Here is a 21,778-nt window from a genome sequence, read left to right as displayed (position 1 = left end):
AGTAAAGAGCTGTGCTGAGATTAGGACTCAGGAAGTGTAAGCCCAGAGCCTAAGCCTGCTTAGCAACTATGCTACTGCTCAAAGCTTCTTCCAGCTCATATCTCAGCCCTTTGCTCCTGAACACTTCATGTGATTTTTGGTGTTTTTTTTTTTTTTAAAGAACACTCTCTTGGGCTTCCCTGGTGGTGCAGTGGTTAAGAATCCGCCTGCCAATGCAGGGAACATGGGTTCGAGCCCTGGTCCAGGAAGATCCCACATGCCGTGGAGCAACTAAACCCGTGCGCCACAACTACTGAGCCTGCGCTCTAGAGCCCGCGAGCCACAACTACTGAGCCCACGTGCCACAACTACTGAAGGCTGCACACCTAGAGCCCGTGCTCCGCAACAAGAGAAGCCACCGCAGTGAGAAGCCCGCGCACCACAACGAAGAGTAGCCCCCGCTCGCTGTTAAGTAGACAAAACCCGCGCACAGCAACGAAGACCCAACACAGCCAAAAATAAATAAATAAAATAAATTTATTTTTTAAAAAGTTCTTAAAAAAAAGAACATTTTCTTATGTAATCATAGTACAATTCTCAAAACTGGGAAATTAGCATTGTCCTACTATGTAATCTACTTTATTCATAGCCAAATTTCCCAATAATATCCCTTATAACAAAAGACAACAAGATTTTCTGGTTCAAGGGCCAATCCCTGATCACATATTGCATTTAACTGTCATGTCTTCTTAGTGTCATTTGATTGCAAACAGTTCCTCAGTATTTGTCTTTCATGACCTTGATAGTTGTGATGAGCACAAGCCATTTATTCTGTAAAATGTCCATTTTGTAAGCTTGTCTGATGTTTCCACATGATTAGATTCAGGTTATTAACTTTTTTAGCTGGAACACTACTGAAGTGTGTTGTGCCCTTGTGCATCATATGAGGAAGCACATATCTATCTGTCCCTGTAATTATCTTTCATGCTAATTTTTCTGTCTGCCAATGTCTTTTTCTTGTATATCTCCAGCATCAAATGCCAAAGTCTGCCTGACTCATGGTATATGTTTAATAAGCATTAGTTGAATGAATAAATCTCCCTTCCTCTAAAAGAAAGCTATAGGGGTTTCCCTGGTGGTACATTGGTTAAGAATCCGCCTGCCAATGCAGGGGACACAGGTTCGAGCCTTGGTCTGGGAAGATCCCATGTGCCGCGGAGCAACTAAGCCCATGCGCCACAACTACTGAGCCTGCACTCTAGAGCCCAGGAGCCACAACTACTGAGCCCACATGCCACAACTACTGAAGCCCGCGCGCCTACAGCCCGTGCTCCGCAACAAGACAAGCCACTGCAATGAGAAGCCCACGCACCGCAACGAAGAGTAGGCCCCGCTCTCCGCAACTAGAGAAAGCCTGTGTGCAGCAACAAAGACCCAATGCAGCCAATATTAAATAAATAAAATAGATAATAAAAAAAGAAAGCTATAACTCAAGCCAAAAATCTGTGAATCATAATGCTAGTTTCTTCACTCTCCTTTTCCCCCACAAGTAATAATCACTAAGTCCCACTGATTCTATGTCCTAAATATCATAGCAATCCCACCTTTCTCCATTCTCACTGCCATTGCACTGGCTCATTATTCCAACATCCTAGCCTCCCTGCCTCCAGTCCTGCCCCCTTTAATCTATCTTTGGAAGGTGAGTTAAAGAAAACACCACTATATCTTGGAGAATGGGCACAATAATAGGTTTAATTGGGATAACTTACAAGCCCAAGTGTTAGTAAGATGAGGTAGGTGGTTTCACGTTCTGTCAGTATCCCACAGTGAGACCTTTGGGGACGGAAATTGATTGGCTTTTTCAGTGGGGTTTCTGAAGTTGGTGAGGATGGCAGAGAAGACATGAAACAAGGAGGGTCCTAAATAAGAGTACAAAGTTCATCATGAAAACTAGAGTTTTCTGAAACCTCTAGTCATGGACTCCAGACCAAGCCATGAGAAAAAGATCCCAGGGCTTAGATGGGGAGTGGTTTAGAGCCCTGTGGCCAGCTCCTACAGCTTGCAGTGAGGTATTCAGCCAGAAGTTGGCCACAGTACACACTGTCTAGTCAGTAAATAACCCAAAGCTATGCAGATATCCGACACAATCAGAGGTAAGGAGGCAAGAGTATCTTTGGTAGTGAAACTCCCAGCTATCTCTTTGGTAATCTCCCAGGTGAGCCTTAGCCTTAGCCTTTCCCTCTTGATGGGGGAAAATGCATGTAAAATGGTGATGAACTGTGTCCATAATGCCCCCAAGGACAGCCTACTGATTGCACCAGAGGCTGGGCATATACAGACTGTGCCCACTGGATCTTTGATTACCGAAGAGTTGTGTCGCTACCCGCACGAAGAGGGTCACCCTGTGTCCAAGTGGGAGGCAGTGGAGGCAAGGGAGGCTGTCTTAGCACACAGAAAATCTAGTCCTGGAAGTGGGTGGGAAGCATATTATGTTGCTTTGAGTTGGGTCCAAGGTGATCCTCTGCATTCATTTAGCATGGACATCACAGGATACGGACACATGAGTGTAGAAGGCAAAGGCAAACAGTGGCCGAGGCCACTGCCTAGTCGAAGTGGTACCTGAGACATTGTTTGATAGTGGGATGCTGATAAGATCCCTCACAGACAATTGAAGTTGGGGGTGACATATCTAGCTTTGTGACGGTTGGCACTATGGTCACTGCCCCAGACAGGTACAGTCTGTCCATATCTGGATTAGGAAAACGGAGAAGTTATCCACTCCCCAGTGTTCTCCTTGCTTCACAGGTTTGGATCTGTCCGTGCCTCACCCGTTAGGGCCCGTGAGCTACCCTCAGGAATGAACCAGACCTGATTTTCTATCCTGGAATGAAAAGCTGCACAGAGACCTGGGCTAACAATTCCTTTACCCAAGGCAGTCTGTTCAGATTAAGGAAGATGGCTTCGGGACAAAGGCGACTTTGTTCATCAGCATAAAAGTCACAGAAGTATCCCCCAACTTTCAGAGGAGTTGTGTGGCAAGCCCAACGTCAGAGTTGTCTGCCCAGTGGCAAAGGACACCAGATGCCATTCCAAATTTGTGTTTAACCACATTTCTGTGATCCATGCAGTAAAATCTTCTTAGATACTCAGCATGGTCAGTGCAGGTCCAAAAAAGGAGGGAAATTATCATTCTGTAGTATGGCAGCCAGGCAAGTGTGCCACTCCAATCCGTTGTGGAGAGCACGATTGCCTGACAGCCCCATGGTGATGCCCTGCAGGATCCACCACTGTGTTTGTGCCAAGGCCATATTTCCTATAGACTACTTGCAGTCAGTAATTGAGCACGGTGGAGGTACTAATGCAGATTCGGCTCAAGAACTCCCCATCTGCCTGCAATACTTGGAACTGCATTATAGTCTAAGATCATTCTTATCCAATTCTCCTTACTTCCTTTTCCTTCATAGATGTCATATCTGCATCATGGTCTGAAGTCTCTATTGACCTTCTCTGGCATGTGGCAAAGGTAGTCCGTCAGAGCCCTCACTTTATGTGTGCTATGTGATTGGAGGAGGTGGGCGGCAACCCTATACCTAGAGAGTGTGTCCAGACTATGGAGGGGCAGGGCGGCTGTGAAGTATATCTGCCAGTGTGAGCCAGTCCTGTCTTTTGCGGTATGACCAAGCTAACCCTGAATTACATGCTTGTGTAGCTGCCACCAAATGCAGTCTCTGGGGGTGCCAGTAGCTTCTTTGTATGTCAAATGACAACCCTTCATGGTGGTTTTGTTACTGTGGTGGGTCTGGATATGGATCCCGTAGGTCAATATGGCTATGATGGCTCACAGGCCTGGATGAGTTTCTCATTGCAGATGCTTTGCTTTTCTCAGGATGTGCTCTTTTCTAGGAGACAAGTGCATATGTGACTTATTAACTGAGCTTGTGGGTGAGTTGTATTTGTTTCTATAGGGTGTGACTTTAATAGTGCTGCGTGGCTTAGTGACCTGACTAAAGAGTGAGGCCATTAGCAGCAGCCCCTGAGTCTGTGTAAAGGGATATTTCATTCATTGAGGAGTGGAATGCTTTATTACCAAAAAAGCACTGCACTTCCACCCAATGTGCAGAGCAGCCAGTGCCAGGGTTGTCAGCATTTATCATCACATAACAAATGGCTTAGCAGTATTCCACTGAACTTGCTCACCCATCAGTGAAACAGGCTTCCTTGTCTGGTACCAAGTCTCAAAGTTGAGGCCCACTCGAGCCAGTAGCTCAGGCAAAGCAGGCAATAGGGCCATCTCAGTACCTACTGGCTGGGCAGCCACGTGTTCTTGCAGTTGGCTTGACCCCCAGTTGGACGTACCATTTCCATTTTGCATTTTTTTCGGCTTGTTGCACTTTGTCAATTATTAAGCTATTGTATCTCAGTTCCAAACTATCCTTCTACACTCTACTCTGTGAGGCTGGGGCTGGGATTCTGCACACCACATTTCTCCTTTGCCAGTGCTGCCTATTAGGGTCTGTCAATAAGAGGCTCTAGAAGGAGACTGGAAGACCACGGTTCTTCACTCTGGCAGGAAGAGTTTGCTCCAGTAGCAGCTGCTGGATCGAATTTCCAGATTCCGAACCCCCCCACCCCTCTCAGAACCAGCATTATCATGTCTCCTCAGTGCTCTAAGCCCAGCCACATGGGGGTCTGCCTGCATGCTATCAAGGTACCTGAACCGACCGATAGTGCCCCTTTGCTTGAGATCTGGGTTTTAACTCTGTGGCCCTCATTTTTGAGCCTTTGGGTTCTCACCATCCCAGCCTCCTCCCTTTGTTCCCCCAGGCCTCAGGATGGTAAATGCTTCCTGCAGAACCCACCTCTGTGGAAACTTAATGCTCCTGTTTTGCATTTTCAGTCCTTTAAGATCTGTTTGACCAATCCCTGTATTAAATTCTCTGTTAAAATCACTGGTGTGATTTCTGTTTTCCCAACTGGACCATCACTGAGACATCTGTCTGATGGAATTGATTTCAGTAACAACCCCACTAGCAGGTTGGGAATGTTGGATCTGAAAGTCACACTTTTCCCTTCAGTGAGATAATCTGTCCCCAACAGGGCCAATAATTGTCATTCAAAACGCATGTACCATCCAGTAGTGGTGAGATGACCCACCTCCAATATTGGCAGAGTCTTCTTGTCAAGAGACATCAGATGCGAGACTGGTCACAGATAATTAAAACTTCAAGGGATCAGAATGAGTTGGGGGCGGGGCGGAGCTGGTATTGTTTCATTGCTTCTGTGGCTGCTTACTGCTGGGGTCCCCAATCGAATTTGGCTACCAGTCTGGTGACTTACAGATTCTTGAGTAACAGTCCTATGCAGGATGTGCTGCCTCTAATACCCGAAGAGGCCAAACAGGCGATAAGGGCTCCTTCTGTGTAGTTAGTGTTTGAAAGGTCAGCAGTTTTTCCTTATTAGGTTGTGGAATATCTCTTTGGGTTGCTGCTCAGATAGCCCCCAACTTATGCACTCCAGTGGCCTGGCTCTGATTTCTATCTTCATTCAAGGCCCTGCCACTTGTGCTTAGAGAGCATGCATTATGGTGAAAAGTTTCCTCTGGGTGCCACTATGGAAACTGTCATCAATGGAATGGAATGGGCTTTCCCAACGTATCATAGATATATTGCAGTATTGCTGGGGAAGTTCAACATGCCTGAGGTAGGACAGTAAAAGTGAGCTTCCTGCTCTGCCAAGTGAAAACAAAATAATTTTTTTTCTTCCTGGAGAAATCTAGAGCAAGGAACATGAGCAATGTCTAGGGCAATTCTGTGCAAGAGTAGTATAATGTGAGCCACACATGTAATTTTAAATTTCCTAGTAGTCACTATATTTAAAAAAAGGTAAAAAGAGACAGGTATAACTACTTTTACTAACATGGCTCAGTTTACCCAATAGATCCAAAATATTAACATTTCAGCACTTAAATATAAAAAATAGGTATTTTTCATTCTTTTTCTCAAACTAAGTCTTCAAAATCCGTTGTGCATTCTAAATACACTGAGAATTGCACATCTCAATTCAGACTAGCCTTTGATCGCTCAGCAGCTACATGTGGCTAGTGGCTGAAGGCCCGGACAGTGCAGCTGCCGGCCACATACTGAGTGCCAGTAACGGATGCAGTCAGTTCAGTCACCTATTGGTATATCAAGTGCTTTGAGTGACATGGTGGCCACTATTAAAGCCACAATGATCTGCAATCAGGGGCCACAGACACTGGATTTACTCACTGGCTACACAGGCTGGGAGTTGGAAGGTAGTATGCACTACCCCTCCCTCCTGGCAACGGAATAAGCCTTGCGGGTTGTCTTTCTCACCTACTGGTACTTGATACTGTTTCAGCTGCACAATCCTGGCAGGCTTTGAAAATACAAGAGGCTCTGTAGTCACCAGGAGGGATGGCGATGCCCACACCCACCCAGATGAGGGTACTATGCTGGGTTGAGGGAACCCAGCATGTCTGTACCAATCCTGCAGTCTGACAAAGGGACCATGAGCACGGTCCCATCAAAGGGGCCAATGGTATCTGCAGCAACTGTGCCAAGTCTCTGGGTGTAAGTAAAACCAGTCTCAAATCCTGCCAGAGAAACTTACTGTGGACCCATCGGGTCCAAGAACGACAGCTCCTTGGGCTCCAGTGGCTGGCAGGTCTGCAGAATCCTCCCCACACCTATGTTCCGGAAGACGTGGACTAGGGCACAAACTCAGCAATCCCTATGAAGAGGGCAGAGGACTGGCCCACAGGCCGAGTTTGCTTTTGAAGGGACTCAAATCTGGATTGAAGGGCCCTCTAGCAGTCAGGCTAGAACATCAGTCTCCTGGGTAGCACAGAGGCCTGTGGGGCTGGGGAGTCTCATTCTGGCTGCGTTAATATGTGCTTAACTGCTTCGCTTCCTCCCCTGCACCCTTCTCCAAGGACACAGGAGGAGGCTTTGGAGACTTGCTGTCCAGGTAGTGGGGAAAACTAACGGCCTTCATCAGCCAGGGTCTCCTTGCGTCAGCTCTCCATAGGGGTCTCCTTGATGCCCGCTCAAAAATCAGTCATTTTTGTTTCCTGCACCCCTATCTTCTCTCTGCAACCTCTTTAGAGTGAGTCGGGTTGTTTATCAGCTGACCACCCTCTTGGTTTTTCCCATCTCCCTCCTTCCTTAGCAATCCCTTTGTTCAAGGCCCAGAGCCATAACAGTGCTGCCTGAGGGAGCCTCAGAAGGAAGCTTGGAGTGTTCCCCTCCGGCCTTTTCATTTTTGCTGGGTCCTGGGGCAACTTACAGGGCCCCTTATCTCCTCTTCCTCTTTTGGGTGGGGCCTAAATCAGCACCGAAGGATTATCCCTTCCCTCACTCCCTGGTAGAAGGAGCAAAGTTAGGGACGTCCAGCTCATGTAAGATCCCATTGGCTTCTCCAGAGTTCTCTGAATTAAGGCCATTTGCTCGCAAGTTATCCCTGACGCCCAGGATTTTCATACCATCGGTCTATAGTGCCACCATGCCTCAGAGAAGCTGCGACCTCAGTAGGGAAGTCTCCTCTTTGTGGCTACGTGAATCTGATTTCCCCGAGCATCCGATGCAAGCCCAGGGCAGGCACATGTGCTCTCTCCCCATTGGCTGGACTAGCCAATTCATTCAGCAAAAGGAAATATGGTGGTAAACCTCAAATGCTGGCCATTCAGTGCCACTTACCTCATGGGTGTAGCTTCTTCATCATGTAAGCATCATGGGACTGCTGTGACTATTGTTGGGAGTCCAGTTCCCTGCGTTTTGAAGCCCCTAGGTCTGGACCTCAATCCCTCACCCTCTGCCTAATAAGCCCCTGGGCGGTACACTGCACAGTGCCAGGTTTCATGTCTGAGGTTAGGTTGCATCTACTGTTCCAATGGCACTTGAGACCAAGGGATCTTTTCTGTCAACTTCTTTTCCCTTAGGGCTCACAGGACTGACTGACTTGTAGGGAGTGCCAAGGGATGGAACAGTCTCTATCTGCCTCACATGGAGGACTTTCCAGAGCCTCTGCGGCACATGGTATGGCCCTAGACCAAGGCCGAAACAACATGTTCACCAGTGATTTCAGCTCAGCTAGGCCTCCCACCGCTAGCCCTAGGAGGGGTGTTGTGCAGCCCTCGTATGGCTTAGTTGATCCCTTTTGCTGTTTCCCAAAGGCCAGAGCTGGAATAAGTGGAGTTTGCCTCATGTGGGGCACGATCTGTGTGACTCGGTGGGTGAAGGCAAACAGCACACCAGCATGCAAGAGGGAAAGGTTTTTTTTTTTTTTTTTTTTTTTTGCATTACGTGGGCTTCTCACTGCTGTGGCCTCTCCTGTTGCGGAGCACAGGCTCCGGACACGCAGGCCCAGCAGCCATGGCTCATGGGCTTAGCCGCTCCGCGGCATGTGGGATCTTCCCGGACCGGGGCACGAACCCGCGTCCCCTGCATCGGCGGGCGGACTCTCAACCACTGCGCCACCAGGGAAGCCCCTGGGGGAAAGGTTTTAATGAGGGAAAATTACCAGTAAGGGTCAGGAAGAAGAGGCACGGGGACGCCCATTCTCTCCCACAGAGACACATGCAAAGGCCGGGGCCCTGCGGGCTGCATCCCTGGGGCTGGGCTCCAGGGGAAGGTGTATCTTTCCTGGGAGTCTACCTTTCCACAGGGCAACGCTGATGATGGTGGCCTTGCAGGCAGAGGATCAAACCAGGGCTTAAATGCCAGCTGTCAGGGGAGCTGTCTGGGAACACAGCCTGCTAGCACCTTTGGGAAGCTGGATTTGGACTGGGGGGCAGAGGAACATCCAGGAAGTTGGATGTGGGCCCAGTCCCTCCTGCTAGGTGGCTACCAGGCGACTTGACAGAGGCTCCTGGAGTGGTGGGCAATCCTGCCTGTCCCTTCACACTCTTCAAGTGTAAATCTATCTCGTTTAAAACCCTTCAAAGGCACCCGAAAGCCAAACCTCTAACATGGCACCGTAGGCCTTCCTTGGCCGTATCTCTCGCCTCACCTCTCTCACTCTCTACCTCAAATTCTGTGGCCTAGCCACACCAAAGCATCGGGAAGCTTCCCAAACTGACTTTTTCATGCTTAGATCAATGGCCCCAGCCCTTTTTCTCCTGGCTAACCTCTCCAACCTGTCCTCCGTCTTAGGTAAGATTTCACTTTACCGGAGCAGCCCTTTACTGACCCCACGCCACCCCAATTTGGGTTGTTTCTATGTGCCCCCACCTCACCCTGTGCGTCTCAGTACTTACTGTACCATGTGCTGGAACTGCCCACTGACTCACTGAGCTCTCCCACTCGACACTGAGCTTCTTGAAGGCCTGAAATATTATCTCTGTATCCCCAAGAAGCCTGTGAAGTGCCTGCTATATAGTGAATGTTCACTAAATATTTAATGAGAACCAGATGAAATCAGGTGGGTGCTTCATTAACAATTATTCTGTAGTTTTCTCCATATAAAACATGGATACCCTCTTAATGCATATACGATTTTGGAGTTAGGATACCTTAGCAACCACTTATTTAACCCATGAAGAAATTGGAACCTGGAGAGGTGACATGAGTCTTCCAGCAACCACCGAGCTAGTCTACGGCCCAGTCAAGTGTGGGATCTACCTCCTGATTCCTCCCTCTTCACAGCATAATTCCTTAGGTTCCTTTTTATCACGTAGTATCCATGCTGCACTTGCAACTTTTAATGATATATATTCCTTGAGCACTAGTACTCTGTTCTTTGATGTAATACCTTACAGGTTTTGATCTCCAAGGAAATCTGACAGAGATGCCTTAGTATTTACCAAAAATAACACTGGAATTTTTTCTCCTCTTACCATAAGCCATCTATGTTCTGTATGATACTGAATAATGATGATATACCCCAGTTCTCAGGATTGCATGTAACCATCTTCTGTTGACACTTACATCTTCCTTTCAGTTTTGGACCTACTCCTGTAATCAAGCGTATGGTATATAGAAATTGGTGGGAAGACCTTTAGGCACTTAGTTTTGAAGCCTATCTTTAATCATTTAGCAAGTGCAATTTGCAAAGACTTTTAATGCCTCTCCCATTAACATAAAACTCATCAGCATAAAATACAGATTTCCCCGTTTCTTCATGGAAAGTTCTGAGAGAAATGGAAAGAAAATCTCTAAATAGCCCCAAATAAAAATTTTAAACAGCCCTAGATAAACACACAGAGGGAAAGATGATCAAAATTTAAATACTGGTACACATTAAGCCTTCTGAGCAATCAAGACTAGCATCTGGTAATGGCTATTTCAGAATAACTGCTTATCAGAGGCATCAGAGGGTCATGAGGGAAAGATGCTATTTATGGCCATGAACCAAACTGGCTCAAAAGTGATCAAATCAGTATATTGACTCTAAAAGGCACTATATTCCTAACCACCAGGAATGGGAAGATCATGGTCAGATGGGAGAAATGTCTCTGAGTGAGCCAAGCTGAGTCTCAAGCCTGCTGCCGTTCACGTGTAGCAAGCACCAAAATGCGAAACCAGGAAAACCCAACAAAGTTACTTGAGGATGGCTGCTACTTTCCACCTCTAATGGACTCTGCAAGAGCCCAGAACTAGGCAGAACGGGTAACAGAAATCCAGAAGAGTACCAGAATGAAACACTAGAAAAGCAGAAAACAAAGATGGATTTTCCTCAAAAAAACCACTTATGTAGAGAGACTGTCCTGCATCACTGGATCACCTCTCCATTTTCTAGGCTGTGCCAGAGTTCCGTGAAGTTGATCACAATAGCCAATTCAGACACAGTCTACCTACAAACCTGTCATGTATTTTATTACTGAGATACTGACATCGAAAAACATTTTTCAAAATAGACATATTTAATATTTTCCAAATGGCAAGGTAAGTTTATGTGTGCTCAGACAGGAGTATGTGTTTAACACGGTTTAGTAGCATCCTATGCAATTCATGTGTTCAAATTCTCTAACTGGGAATATGTAGAATTATTTTCAAATATCTACATTTCTGCTTTTTAAGGGCACATAAAAGATTATTTGCAAGGCATAATGTATGCTTTGCATGATTAATACCTCCCCCATCGTTAATTTTTGTTATATTTAGAAATTTAAGACCAGGAGCAAACATCTGTCAGACTAATTTTTTGCTTTTTCGTAAGTGCAACTTTTTAATAAAAATTTACATCTAGATAAACAATCTTCAGATTTTTGAAACTTTAATAAGATTTTAAAAACATCATGACTTTGAACTGAAAAACATACACGTTTAGCACACAAATATTGTAATATGAATAAACTCCAACTCCGTTTGAAAACATGTGACTCAAATTACAGTTTTAGAAGTTAGTAATTCACATTTAAGCAAGTTAGCGCCTTGCTGAATTCAGCCTTTGTAAAAAAGAGACTTAGTGCATATTGTAATGGCACAATGTGCTTTTGTACCATTTTGTTGACTTTTTTTACCTTATTAAACAAGATCAAGTTCTTGAAAGTTGGTAGATAACAGCTAACTTCCTATGACATGTGAAATTTCCAATGGTAATACAGTTACATTTTGTAACAGAACGCTTTATAGATTTCTTTTCCTATCTTAAAATTTTAAAAGCAATCATTTGTGAGGATTGCATCAACGTCAATTTAGCAGAGGAAGATCAAACTTTATTGAAACTGCTTGCATACAAAATATATTGCACTATAACCAAACAAATGTCAACATAAAATCCAATCTGTTGTTGCTAATATGTACAGAGAATATTGCCCAAGAGCAGTTACATTACAAGGTCATTCTACCTTGGTTAATTATCTACAGTATTTTAAACCAAACAGCTTACAGATGATGTGTGCAAGGTACCAATTTCTGTTTTCAAATACTATACATTCCCAGAATAAATAACTAGAAATCAACATTAATGTTTGGCAATACTTTTAAAAGACTTTTTAATATTCTTGAAATCATGTGCAGTTTGTTGCCATTTTTATATGCTTATTTGTATGCAAGGAAAAGTAACTGTAAAATGAAAATTCAAAGAAACAAACTCACAAAATACATCAGAGGCAGAACTTCGGTTTGTACGGCTCTGTACAGATTCAGTGGTACCCCTACTTGGAGTTATTTTTTAAGAAAAATATAACATCTTAGAGTGAAGGTCCTTCACATATTTTTCTTCTGTAAATCTCGTACATAACAAAAAAAAAAATAGACTCAAACCCAAAATCCAACACGTCAAAAAACTAAAGAAAAAAAGTATCATTTGTTAACCAATCCTAGTCTGCTTTCCAATTCTGCTTATACATTTGGACCTAATATTTCAAAGTTTACAAAACATTTAACCTGCTTCCATTGTTTCTTAGACAAAGTATCTGTATTTCATAGGATTATTATGCACACATGGAAATGACCTTCCTATCTCCCCCAAATAAGCTTGAAATTAAAATATGAAAAACTTCACAAAACTTGGGGAGGACAAAATAAAAACAGCTCTAATTTAAAACTGGTCATCAGGCCAAAGAGCAGGCATATCCTACTAACTTTTGACCAGGAAGATATACTCCTAGCTGAAAATGTTTAGCCTCTCTCAAATGAAAAGACAGTTATTTCTCCTCCTGTCTATATAGAAAAATTACACATCCCTCTCAATAACACTATTTGTCAAACTTCAGTGCAACAAAACAAAAACAAAAACAAGTCCTATTCTTTATACTGCCTAACCTGATGTTTATGTAAGAAAAAAAAATATGGAAAGCATGCATTCTTCTATAAAGTACTAATGTTTGACAGGGTTTGCTACATCTTTTAACATTTAGTGTTTCCAACTTATCTTCCCTGAACTCTGCATCCAAATATAATATTCCTACCTGCCAAGATATAAAAAAGGCACAGATCATACAACTTTTTTTTTGCTAATGAAAATGACAAACGTCACATCACACACATCTCAAGGTCCACTAAAATACTGGAAAAGTGGACCAAAACATAAACTGACACAGGACATGAAATGTCATTGGCCTTCCGTATGAGACTGAAAACAGAAGTGTAATATGATTACCATAAATGCTATTTATTCAGAAAAACTGAAATGTACCAGTGAGTTATCACCCAATGCAGGGTAACGGTCCAAATTAAGAAAGAATACCACTGCTTGGTATTTAAAAAATAAACCAAATGAAAATCCTGTCCTGAAGTGCTAAGGATACTTAATTACTTAAAAGTAATGTTTCAAGGGCTTCCCTGGTGGCGCAGTGGTTGAGAGTCCACCTGCCGATGCAGGGGACACAGGTTCATGCCCCAGTCCGGGAAGATCCCACATGCCTCGGAGCGGCTGGGCCCGTGAGCCATGGCCGCTGAGCCTGTGCGTCCGGAGCCTGTGCTCCGCAACGGGAGAGGACACAACAGTGAGAGGCCCGTGTACCGCAAAAAAAAAAAAAAAAAAAAAAGTTTCAAAATTTTAAGATCTCTTTGTGCAAATCTGAAAACTGTTGCTTATGGCCAATATGACAAAAAATAAAATTCTTAACAGAATTGGTGTTCATTTCATGCCCTGTGCCACCTTGCCTACTATTTGTCTTTGGCCTAACAAAGTTTCTAATATGGAATAAGAATTACGGAAATGGTATATGGAATATAACTCCAGAATTATGCCGTTTAGGGTACTCCATTCACAAGTGGTTGCTGACCATCCACGCTGTCTGGCTTTTCCTTCTTCTGGTTACGATCTTTACCCGTACGCAGCCGGTTACCTTCACTGGAGGTATTCTGTAATGTTTTAGTGTGGACACTCCTTTCATTATTGCAGTCAACTCTGATCTAAAACAAGTTACAGTTGTTATATACACAGACCATATCCTACTGTAATCTGTAATTGGCCTGACGAGAAATTTAAGCCCGAAGGGTAAATTCCACATCTTAAAAGGGGGATATGGGGGTGAGAATAGAAGTGCAAGAAATTATGGTCAGGTAGGATCTTTATTTGGTTTCTGATTTAAAAACTCTCTTCTTTAACTGGAACACACTGGTCATCTCTGTGTCCAAAGTTAGATAAAAGCTCACAATCCTACCATGTCTTCTTCTAAGTAGAACAAAACAGTGAGAAACAAATAGTTAAAATGAATTACTGGGCTTCCCTGGTGGCGCAGTGGTTGAGAGTCCGCCTGCCGATGCGGGGGACACGGGTTCGTGCCCTGGCCCAGGAAGATCCCACATGCCGCGGAGCGGCTGGGCCCGTGAGCCATGGCCGCTGAGCCTGCGCGTCCGCAGCCTGTGCTCCGCAACGGGAGAGGCCACAACAGTGAGAGGCCCGCGTAACGCAAAAAAAAAAAAAAAAAAAAAAAAAAAAGAATTACTATTACTGATTGCAAAATATACATGTCTATAATACTAGAGTTCAAAAAAATGGGTTATTCTTCAAAGACTCTGAAACCCAGGAGAGACACAAATTACTGTCTTCCTCTTCTGATGTTACCAGAGTAACAACTTAACTAACTCACTTCTTAACTAGCCTTTAGTTGACATCTTTATGTCTATCACGAGTATAATTAAGTTTCCTTACACTGAGGGCTCTCACTGTCTTACAATAAAAAAAATACAAGCGTTGGTTTCTAGTAGCTTCAGTAAGGCTACTTACTTGCCTTCAGTAAGGCAAGTCAGATGATCATACAACTTGAACTCTGAAGAATAAGAATGGTACAGGGAAATGTGAAGACACTAATGTGTGGAAGAACTGGAATCCCAGGAAGAGTGTACAGATGAATACAATTTAAAAAATAATATTCTGAGATTTATGTAATATTTTACGTGCCAACACTGAACACTTAAACACTGCTAACAGACTTCTAGATGCTGTACAAAAGGAAGATAATATTGACAAATGGGCCTAAAACAATTACAAATATTGATCTGCTTCAAGTACAAATGTGACATATAATCCCAAAATGGTTTGCTGTAATTTCAAAGTGCGTTTAAGTGTTGGTCCTGGGTGACTGTTTTAACTGTTGGGTTGTGAAGAGCGTAATTATAAAACTGGTACATAAACGCCTTACATCTCTGTAAGGCACATGTGTGTGCATTATTTCATCGATCTCTATCTACGTCTAAGGTCTTTTCTATGCTGGTCCTTAAGAACCAGCCAACAGTTAACACCTACTTACAACCGATATGAATTCTAAGAAATAATCCATCATGGAGTTTCTGCTCTTAAAAATCATCTCTCACTAATCTTGGGTATTGGTCCCAAACCAATCCATAGTCATGAAGGAACCCTAACTACTTGGATTAAGTCTTCAGAATTAAAGAAGCAGCAGAAGAGAACATGGGTTCTGGGAATCAGATACCAGTATTCAAATATCACTCTACCGTACGCCATCTATGTGATTCAATCTTTCTAAACATCAGTTTACCCACCTATAAAACAGAAAAATAAAACTTTTTACACTTCAGGGGGCTGCTGAAAGATTAAGTAAGATAAAACACACACAAAGCACTCAGCAAAGGTGTCTGTCTGGACACGCTCAGGGGTAATTTTAAAATTACTTAACAATGGGTTTGGCACAGGTGATTACCACTTGAGATGGGGTTCTCAGAATGGAGGCTGGCTGTAAATAAGCAGCTGACTGATTCAGCATGTCCCAGCTGAGTGTCATCAGCCCTGTGTATCAAGATTATTACCCTTGAGCCAGACACCTTTTTCCCCTTACTTTCCACTCAAAGAGGATACTCTATCCATGCAACTCAGGGGAGGAGGGACCCACAGGGCTGACCCAAGTCTCTCTTGGTACATTCCTGGATGTTTCTTTTCTTGGGCAGTTGGTGGGGGGGGTGGGGTAGGGGGTTGGACCACCAATGTGGTATTGAAGTCACACTGTGGCTGCAACGTCTTCAGAAATACTGAGACTGCATATTCTCTAGAGAAATCTTCTTTGTATACTTGTCACAAAGGACTAAGGCTCCCCACAAATGTAATGTTGAAAGGAAAATATTTCAATATACCAAATTCACAACCTTTGAACAGAACATGCTTAAAAATCAAGTAAAATAAACTCATACATCTCAAACTACTGTAACTCAAACAATTTAGATGAAAAGAGGCACACAGGTTTACCTGGAGGGATCCATCTGCTGTTCTTCCTTTAGCCTCTCTTGGATTACGTGGACGATTATCTGTTCGGGAGTGATCATCGTTTCCTATAGGGGCGTTTTTAAAAGGTTCGATGGTCACTGATTCTGACATGCTTATTGGAAGTTCTTTGTTCCCACATCCTCAATTTATTTAGATCCACCACAGAATCTAACATAGAATCAACAACCTAGTGATTCCAGTTACATACTGGCTAATAATCTAGCATGCTACCAAGGAACAGAAAATATTTCTAAGGCATCACAATTCTGCATCAACTGTTACAGGTCAACCTGAGCTAATGATCAGATTGTGATGTTTAGAATACCCAAACAGGTGAAACTAGTTATCAGTGTTTATTCATATATTTATTCTATGTGAACCAGAGGGAAGGCTGTCTAATATTGCCAATTGCATGAGCCTTTCCCACAGTGACCAGTACAAAACCAGAGAAATGGGGGTCTTGGTAATACATCATTGAATCAGCAAGGTTCTTCATAGAACTTCAGACAGCTGTTACAATTGACCTTCATTTCTTAACAAATGAAAACCTCTGTACCTTTGAAGCCACCTCCACGTCCTCTTCCTCCCTGTCCTCTTCCTCCACCTCCACGCCGTCGCCCGTCTCCTCTGCGCAGGAAGTTCTCCCTCTCTTCCTCTGTTGGAGCTAATGACCAATCACTGAGTTCATCTCTGTGGTCAGATTCTGTTTCAGAAGCATTTGATGCTTCAGAATTAGTTCCTATCGAGAGTTAAAAGTTATATACCATTGTCCGACTTAAAAAAAAAAGTTAACAGAAGCTTCCAGAGACGTTTCAGGGGTAATCCATTACTCTTCCCAATTTATAAGCCCACCAAAGAGTATTATCACCTTCCATTTTGTAAAACAAATTATCTTAAATTCAAAATGAAGGTTTCCACAATATTTGAGGTAATTTTTGTTTTAAACATTTTTGGTTCTCATTAAAAAAATAAAAGATTTTTTATTAGCCATCTAAGTTCAAACCTGAGTATGCCACATCATTAAACAGCTGTGCTCCTTTAAACATCTGTGCTCTCTGGAGGAAAAGTTGTCTACAACAGTTAAATGCAATACCTTGATCAACAAAACCTCTATAAAGAGGGTTCCTTTTGACAAGCTTTGGCCCAGAGACAGAGGGGAATGCATACATTTTGGTCACCTCAGAGAGGGTGGCAAAGGTGGCCACCATGGCTACTATCTCAGGGAAGGGTCTCTTGTGTGATCAGGGATTGGACCTAGCTGAATGGGGATATGCTTGCCTGATGCTTGGTCCACAACCTTCCCTCCCACTCCCACTGGAATAATTGATCATTATAAAGGATTTATTGTAATAAACTTGTTATGCCTGAGGGGCTGGGTTAATGACATAAGGAATGGGAGTGGGGAAAAGAGCTCCACGGTGACGGGGGACTTCAACAGCATAAGGAACAGACTGCTGGGAGAGGGATTAGGGGTTAGGTTCAAGGTTGGCCTTAGGAGTAGGTGTCTCTCTCCCCCACTCCAGAATATCAGCTCTACTACCTCTCTCTCTTCCTCTGTTGGAGCTAATGACCAATTATAGCTTCACCATTATAGCTTCATTCCTGTGGATCTTGAAGGCTTTTCCATCTTAAAGAGTTCCTTTTTGAAATGCAAATATTTGTGAGATGGATTATACCTTATACCATCATTAGCAAGTTACATAGTAGATACACAGTTGAGCAAGAAAGACAGTAGGCACTGGCAGTGGGACAGCGTTCAATGAAAGGTACTGGGAGAGAAGAAAGAAGCACTGAAAGAAGAGCTGAGAAGGCAAAGAGAAACTTCTTGACTGTGCCTAGGGCTGACTTTGGCCATGCCACTCAAAATCACCTTACGAGCCACAGGATGCAGACCCCTGATTTACACAGTCCATCCAGCAAGTATGACCAGCACATGCCTGACAAAAAATGAGCCACAGTACACAAATGAAAAAAGTTTTGGCTATACAGTAATAAAATCAGGAAAGGCCTTAGGAAAGTCATCAACATACAAGGGCTTAAGCAGATTTATCCCCAGTCAGAACGTGGACAGAACTCGCACCTGCCCTGTGAACTCTATGTGTTATTATCAGGTTTTTACTCTGTCTCTTGCAACACAAGTTGACCCGCTGTGAATTGGAAACCATGTAGTGAGAAACTGTTATAATGGGGTTCTAATGAGTATTAGAGATTAGCAGCTATTAAGTCTAGGAACAGATAAAGTTACTGAGTAAAATGCTTAGTTTGTACCTGAAGTATATCCAGGACCGCGTCTGCCGTGCCCCCTATTTCTGTAAGGTCTACTACCTCGACCCATTCCTTGACCATCATCAGTCACATAGCCTTTTTCCTTATCTGTACGATTTGGTGGTGGTCTAGAACTAGCTCCAATCTGTCGCAATTGCTCATCAATTTGTAATCTCTCCAAACGCAACTGGTCTACTTCCTATTTAAAATATACAAGATAACAGTAAAAATAGTTTGACATTTTACTTAAAAATACCTTTCTCCTTTTCATCAGATAAAAAGTATACTGGAAATATTTCAATTTCAGTTCTAAATTTATAGTAAACACTGTTACACAGAATTATCAGGAAATTGAATGGTCTCCTTAAAAATAAAATTACTATAGATAACATATTATTGACGTCCAGAATTAGAGATATAACAAAAATACTGAGCATTAAAATTATACTGATAGAATTTAAAGTTATTTAATTTGGCACTATTATCCGATAGATCTGCTAAGGCACAAATATGCTAGTTTTGGGACCTCTTGATAATAGGATATTGAATAAAACAACTCTAAAACGTATGAATACAGATAAATGACATTTAAGGTTTAACCAGCTAACCTTAAAAATCACACATTGTAAATAATCTTAATTGAAATAGATTTTCCAGTTAATATCTTAATTAACAAAACATTGAGTCTGGGCCATCTTCTGCTTTCAAAGAACATATACTATGGCGGGTCTTTGGACGTGACTATACAATTAAGAAACAATTATCTTCGATGAACTGAAAATGTTTATATTCCTTATATAGGGGAACTATTTAATAATTGACAAAAACAAGTTGGATATCTTATATCATGCCTTGAAAACCTCTTAAAGACTACAACTCTGCTAGAACAAGTATGACGAACAGTATAGTCAGTTGATCAAAATATACACCTGGGGTCCACTAACAGACCCTCACACACAATGCTTCCAATATGTTGGGTTCTGTCAAATCCAGATGAAGTCTCAATTCTAACCCTTCTTCTTCCAATCTACCCATAAGCATCTATTTACTAGCTATAGGGAACTGGATCCACAACTAGAGTAGCACTGGGTGTCTCAGTCACGCAGAGGCCATCGTAGGGATTGTCCACATGAACAGTCACTGGGGAAGCCTCTGTAAAGCTAGGTTCCTAAAATCTTGGTTATGGCAGCCTCAGGAAAAGGGCAGGTAAGAATCTAGATGAGCTTCATCTGTGCTCTGAACCAGAATTGGTTTTACAGAGGACTTGAACAAAGAAGAGACTGCAGCTGAGTGAGTGGCTTACTCCAAAAGTACAGTTAGAGCTCATGGAATGGGTGTATCTTGCAAAACAGAATGGTAGTCCAGGTTATCCCACTGGGGCAAAGCAGTCACCTTTTGGTGAGAGATGCCAAGCCCACTCGAGGGAAGATCTGGTGATGGAAAGAATGGCAACAACAGGACAGCTGCTGATAACCAAAAAAGATACTCAATTGTGAAGAATAAATCAAAAGATCTAAGGAAGAACATTAGTCAAAAGAACAAGGGACTGATACAATGCAACCCTAACTCTCCAGGTCTTCAAAATTATTTAAGCTAAGAATATGAAGAAAAACACATACAACAGATTACACATAAAACACACTTTAAAACAAAAGTGAATAAGCAAATCAATGGGGTATCCTATCCATGCAAACCTTGCTGGATGAAACCTCCCCACTTGCAATTATTAACTGACCACGATAAGAATGATAAGAAGTGCCTAGCTATTGTATTTTTCTTCCTTGTTTACATATAACTATAAATTATTTAATTTTATTTCTTTAAGAAATCAGCAAAAAAATTCTTATTAAGATAGCATCATAAATAAAATAGAAACTTGGATTACTTTAAAAATACTATTTAGTACCAGTTACAATATATTTTTGATACATATGGATACAAAGAAGAAACTATAAAAGTGACATGGGTGAAATTCTATTTTATCGAATTACAGAACATTTGGCCAAAAGAAATTTTAAAAAGCACCTAGTCTAGGGAGGTGATTTGCCTATAGACACAGAGCTAGTTCATGGCAGAAGAGAGACCACAAGCAAATCACTGGATTGCCAATCCAGTGCTCTTTCTGCTACGCCTTGCAGCCTCCTGGTTCCTGCTTTCCAGTTTGTAAGCTAGAGGAGGCATAACCGTATAAATACTAACTAAAATGTGCATTTATAAGACGACACAAATTGCTTCTATTTTGTAATAACAGTATAGAGAAAATTACGAAGGGTAAACATTTAAACAGAGGACTTCATGAAACTCTGGGATTTCCTTGATAAATGACATAAAAGGGACAACAAAGGCAAGTGTTACAGACACGAAATTTGTCCTGGAAAAAACTCACAAGGGCTAGAAAGGATCAATGGGATGAAATGTATTTTTGACAGGATTGTCTAAAGTGAGTATAAGGGTTTAACAGCAGAATAATGGGAAATAGGGGAGTTTCTTTCTTGAGAACTGGGATACTGGTCCTTAAATTTATAGTGATGGAAAACTGACTTGTGTTTTCAGAAGGAATATAATAAGCTAAACGAAATGAAAATTTTTTTTCTATTATCTTTTACAGGTCTTTCATTATCATGTACAGGCTAGAATGAAACTTAATTGCTTTAAGATTTACTATGGAGTTTTTATATTTTAGTGCAAAAACGTTTCGACGTTAAAGTTCTTCCTGTTCTCACCTTTAAATAGTTCAGGTGATAATCCAGAAGAACAGTGGCATTAGCGATGCTGTCTTTTGTTCCCACAAAAACAAATGGTACCATACCCTGAAAAAGAAATGGCAACAATAATCCTATAAAATTAATGATGAATTAATCTGAAAAATGCAAATAATGACTAAATCCCTAGCACAGGGTCTGACAGTAGGTACATGAAAGTTTGTTGAAAATATAAACCAATACCTAAAAACAAAAGTAGTTGGTATATTTTACACATATTTTACACTGTGTATAAGGACAGATCAGTATAGCAACCCTTAAATGCATCAGGTTACTATGATATAAACACTACTATTAAATGTTGGCAAACTCATAAATTATGTAACTCAAAATTATATAAGCTTTAACATGAGAAGTGTAAACAAAACGAATACTTTAAAATACTCTAATTCATTTACTACAGATTTTATCTAGATCAAATTCTTTAAAAAATAATTCAAAATTAGATATCAGGGTACAAAAGTAGAAACTAAATCAACTTTGCTAGCCGAGTCAACAGAGTACAAATAAAACACAAACAAGAAGGATAAGAAATTAAAATGCAGTTAGTAATTATTCTGTGAGGGGAAAAAAAACTAGGCACATCCATGAGCATAAAATTTAGCATTTCAATATACTTCCATAATGCACTCTGAACATAG

The 21,778-nt window shown here is 42.1% G+C and overlaps 1 protein-coding gene across 15 annotated transcripts in view; it reads right to left on the bottom strand.

Annotated features, from left to right (window-relative positions):
* Positions 1 to 11,138: 11,138 nt before the first annotated feature.
* Positions 11,139 to 21,778, bottom strand: part of FMR1 (fragile X messenger ribonucleoprotein 1) — a 37,542-nt gene continuing 26,902 nt past the window's right edge. For 2 of the 15 annotated variants that reach the window (XM_082610746.1, XM_082610737.1), the window contains 5 exons: positions 21,099 to 21,185; positions 18,379 to 18,574; positions 16,667 to 16,813; positions 16,093 to 16,175; positions 11,139 to 13,751 (listed from right to left, as the gene is read on the bottom strand). In XM_082610746.1, the coding sequence (XP_082466872.1) occupies positions 13,641 to 13,751; positions 16,093 to 16,175; positions 16,667 to 16,813; positions 18,379 to 18,574; positions 21,099 to 21,185 (624 nt within the window). In that variant the 3' untranslated portion in view covers positions 11,139 to 13,640. The other 13 variants (XM_082610735.1, XM_082610744.1, XM_082610743.1 and 10 more) reach the window with 8 other exon arrangements.

The sequence above is a fragment of the Mesoplodon mirus genome (assembly GCF_964341445.2).
Source record: "Mesoplodon mirus genome assembly, chromosome: X".
Lineage (NCBI taxonomy): Eukaryota > Metazoa > Chordata > Mammalia > Artiodactyla > Ziphiidae > Mesoplodon > Mesoplodon mirus.
The sequence above is the reverse complement of the archived record's forward strand: the minus strand, read 5'-3'. Positions and strand labels throughout refer to the sequence as shown.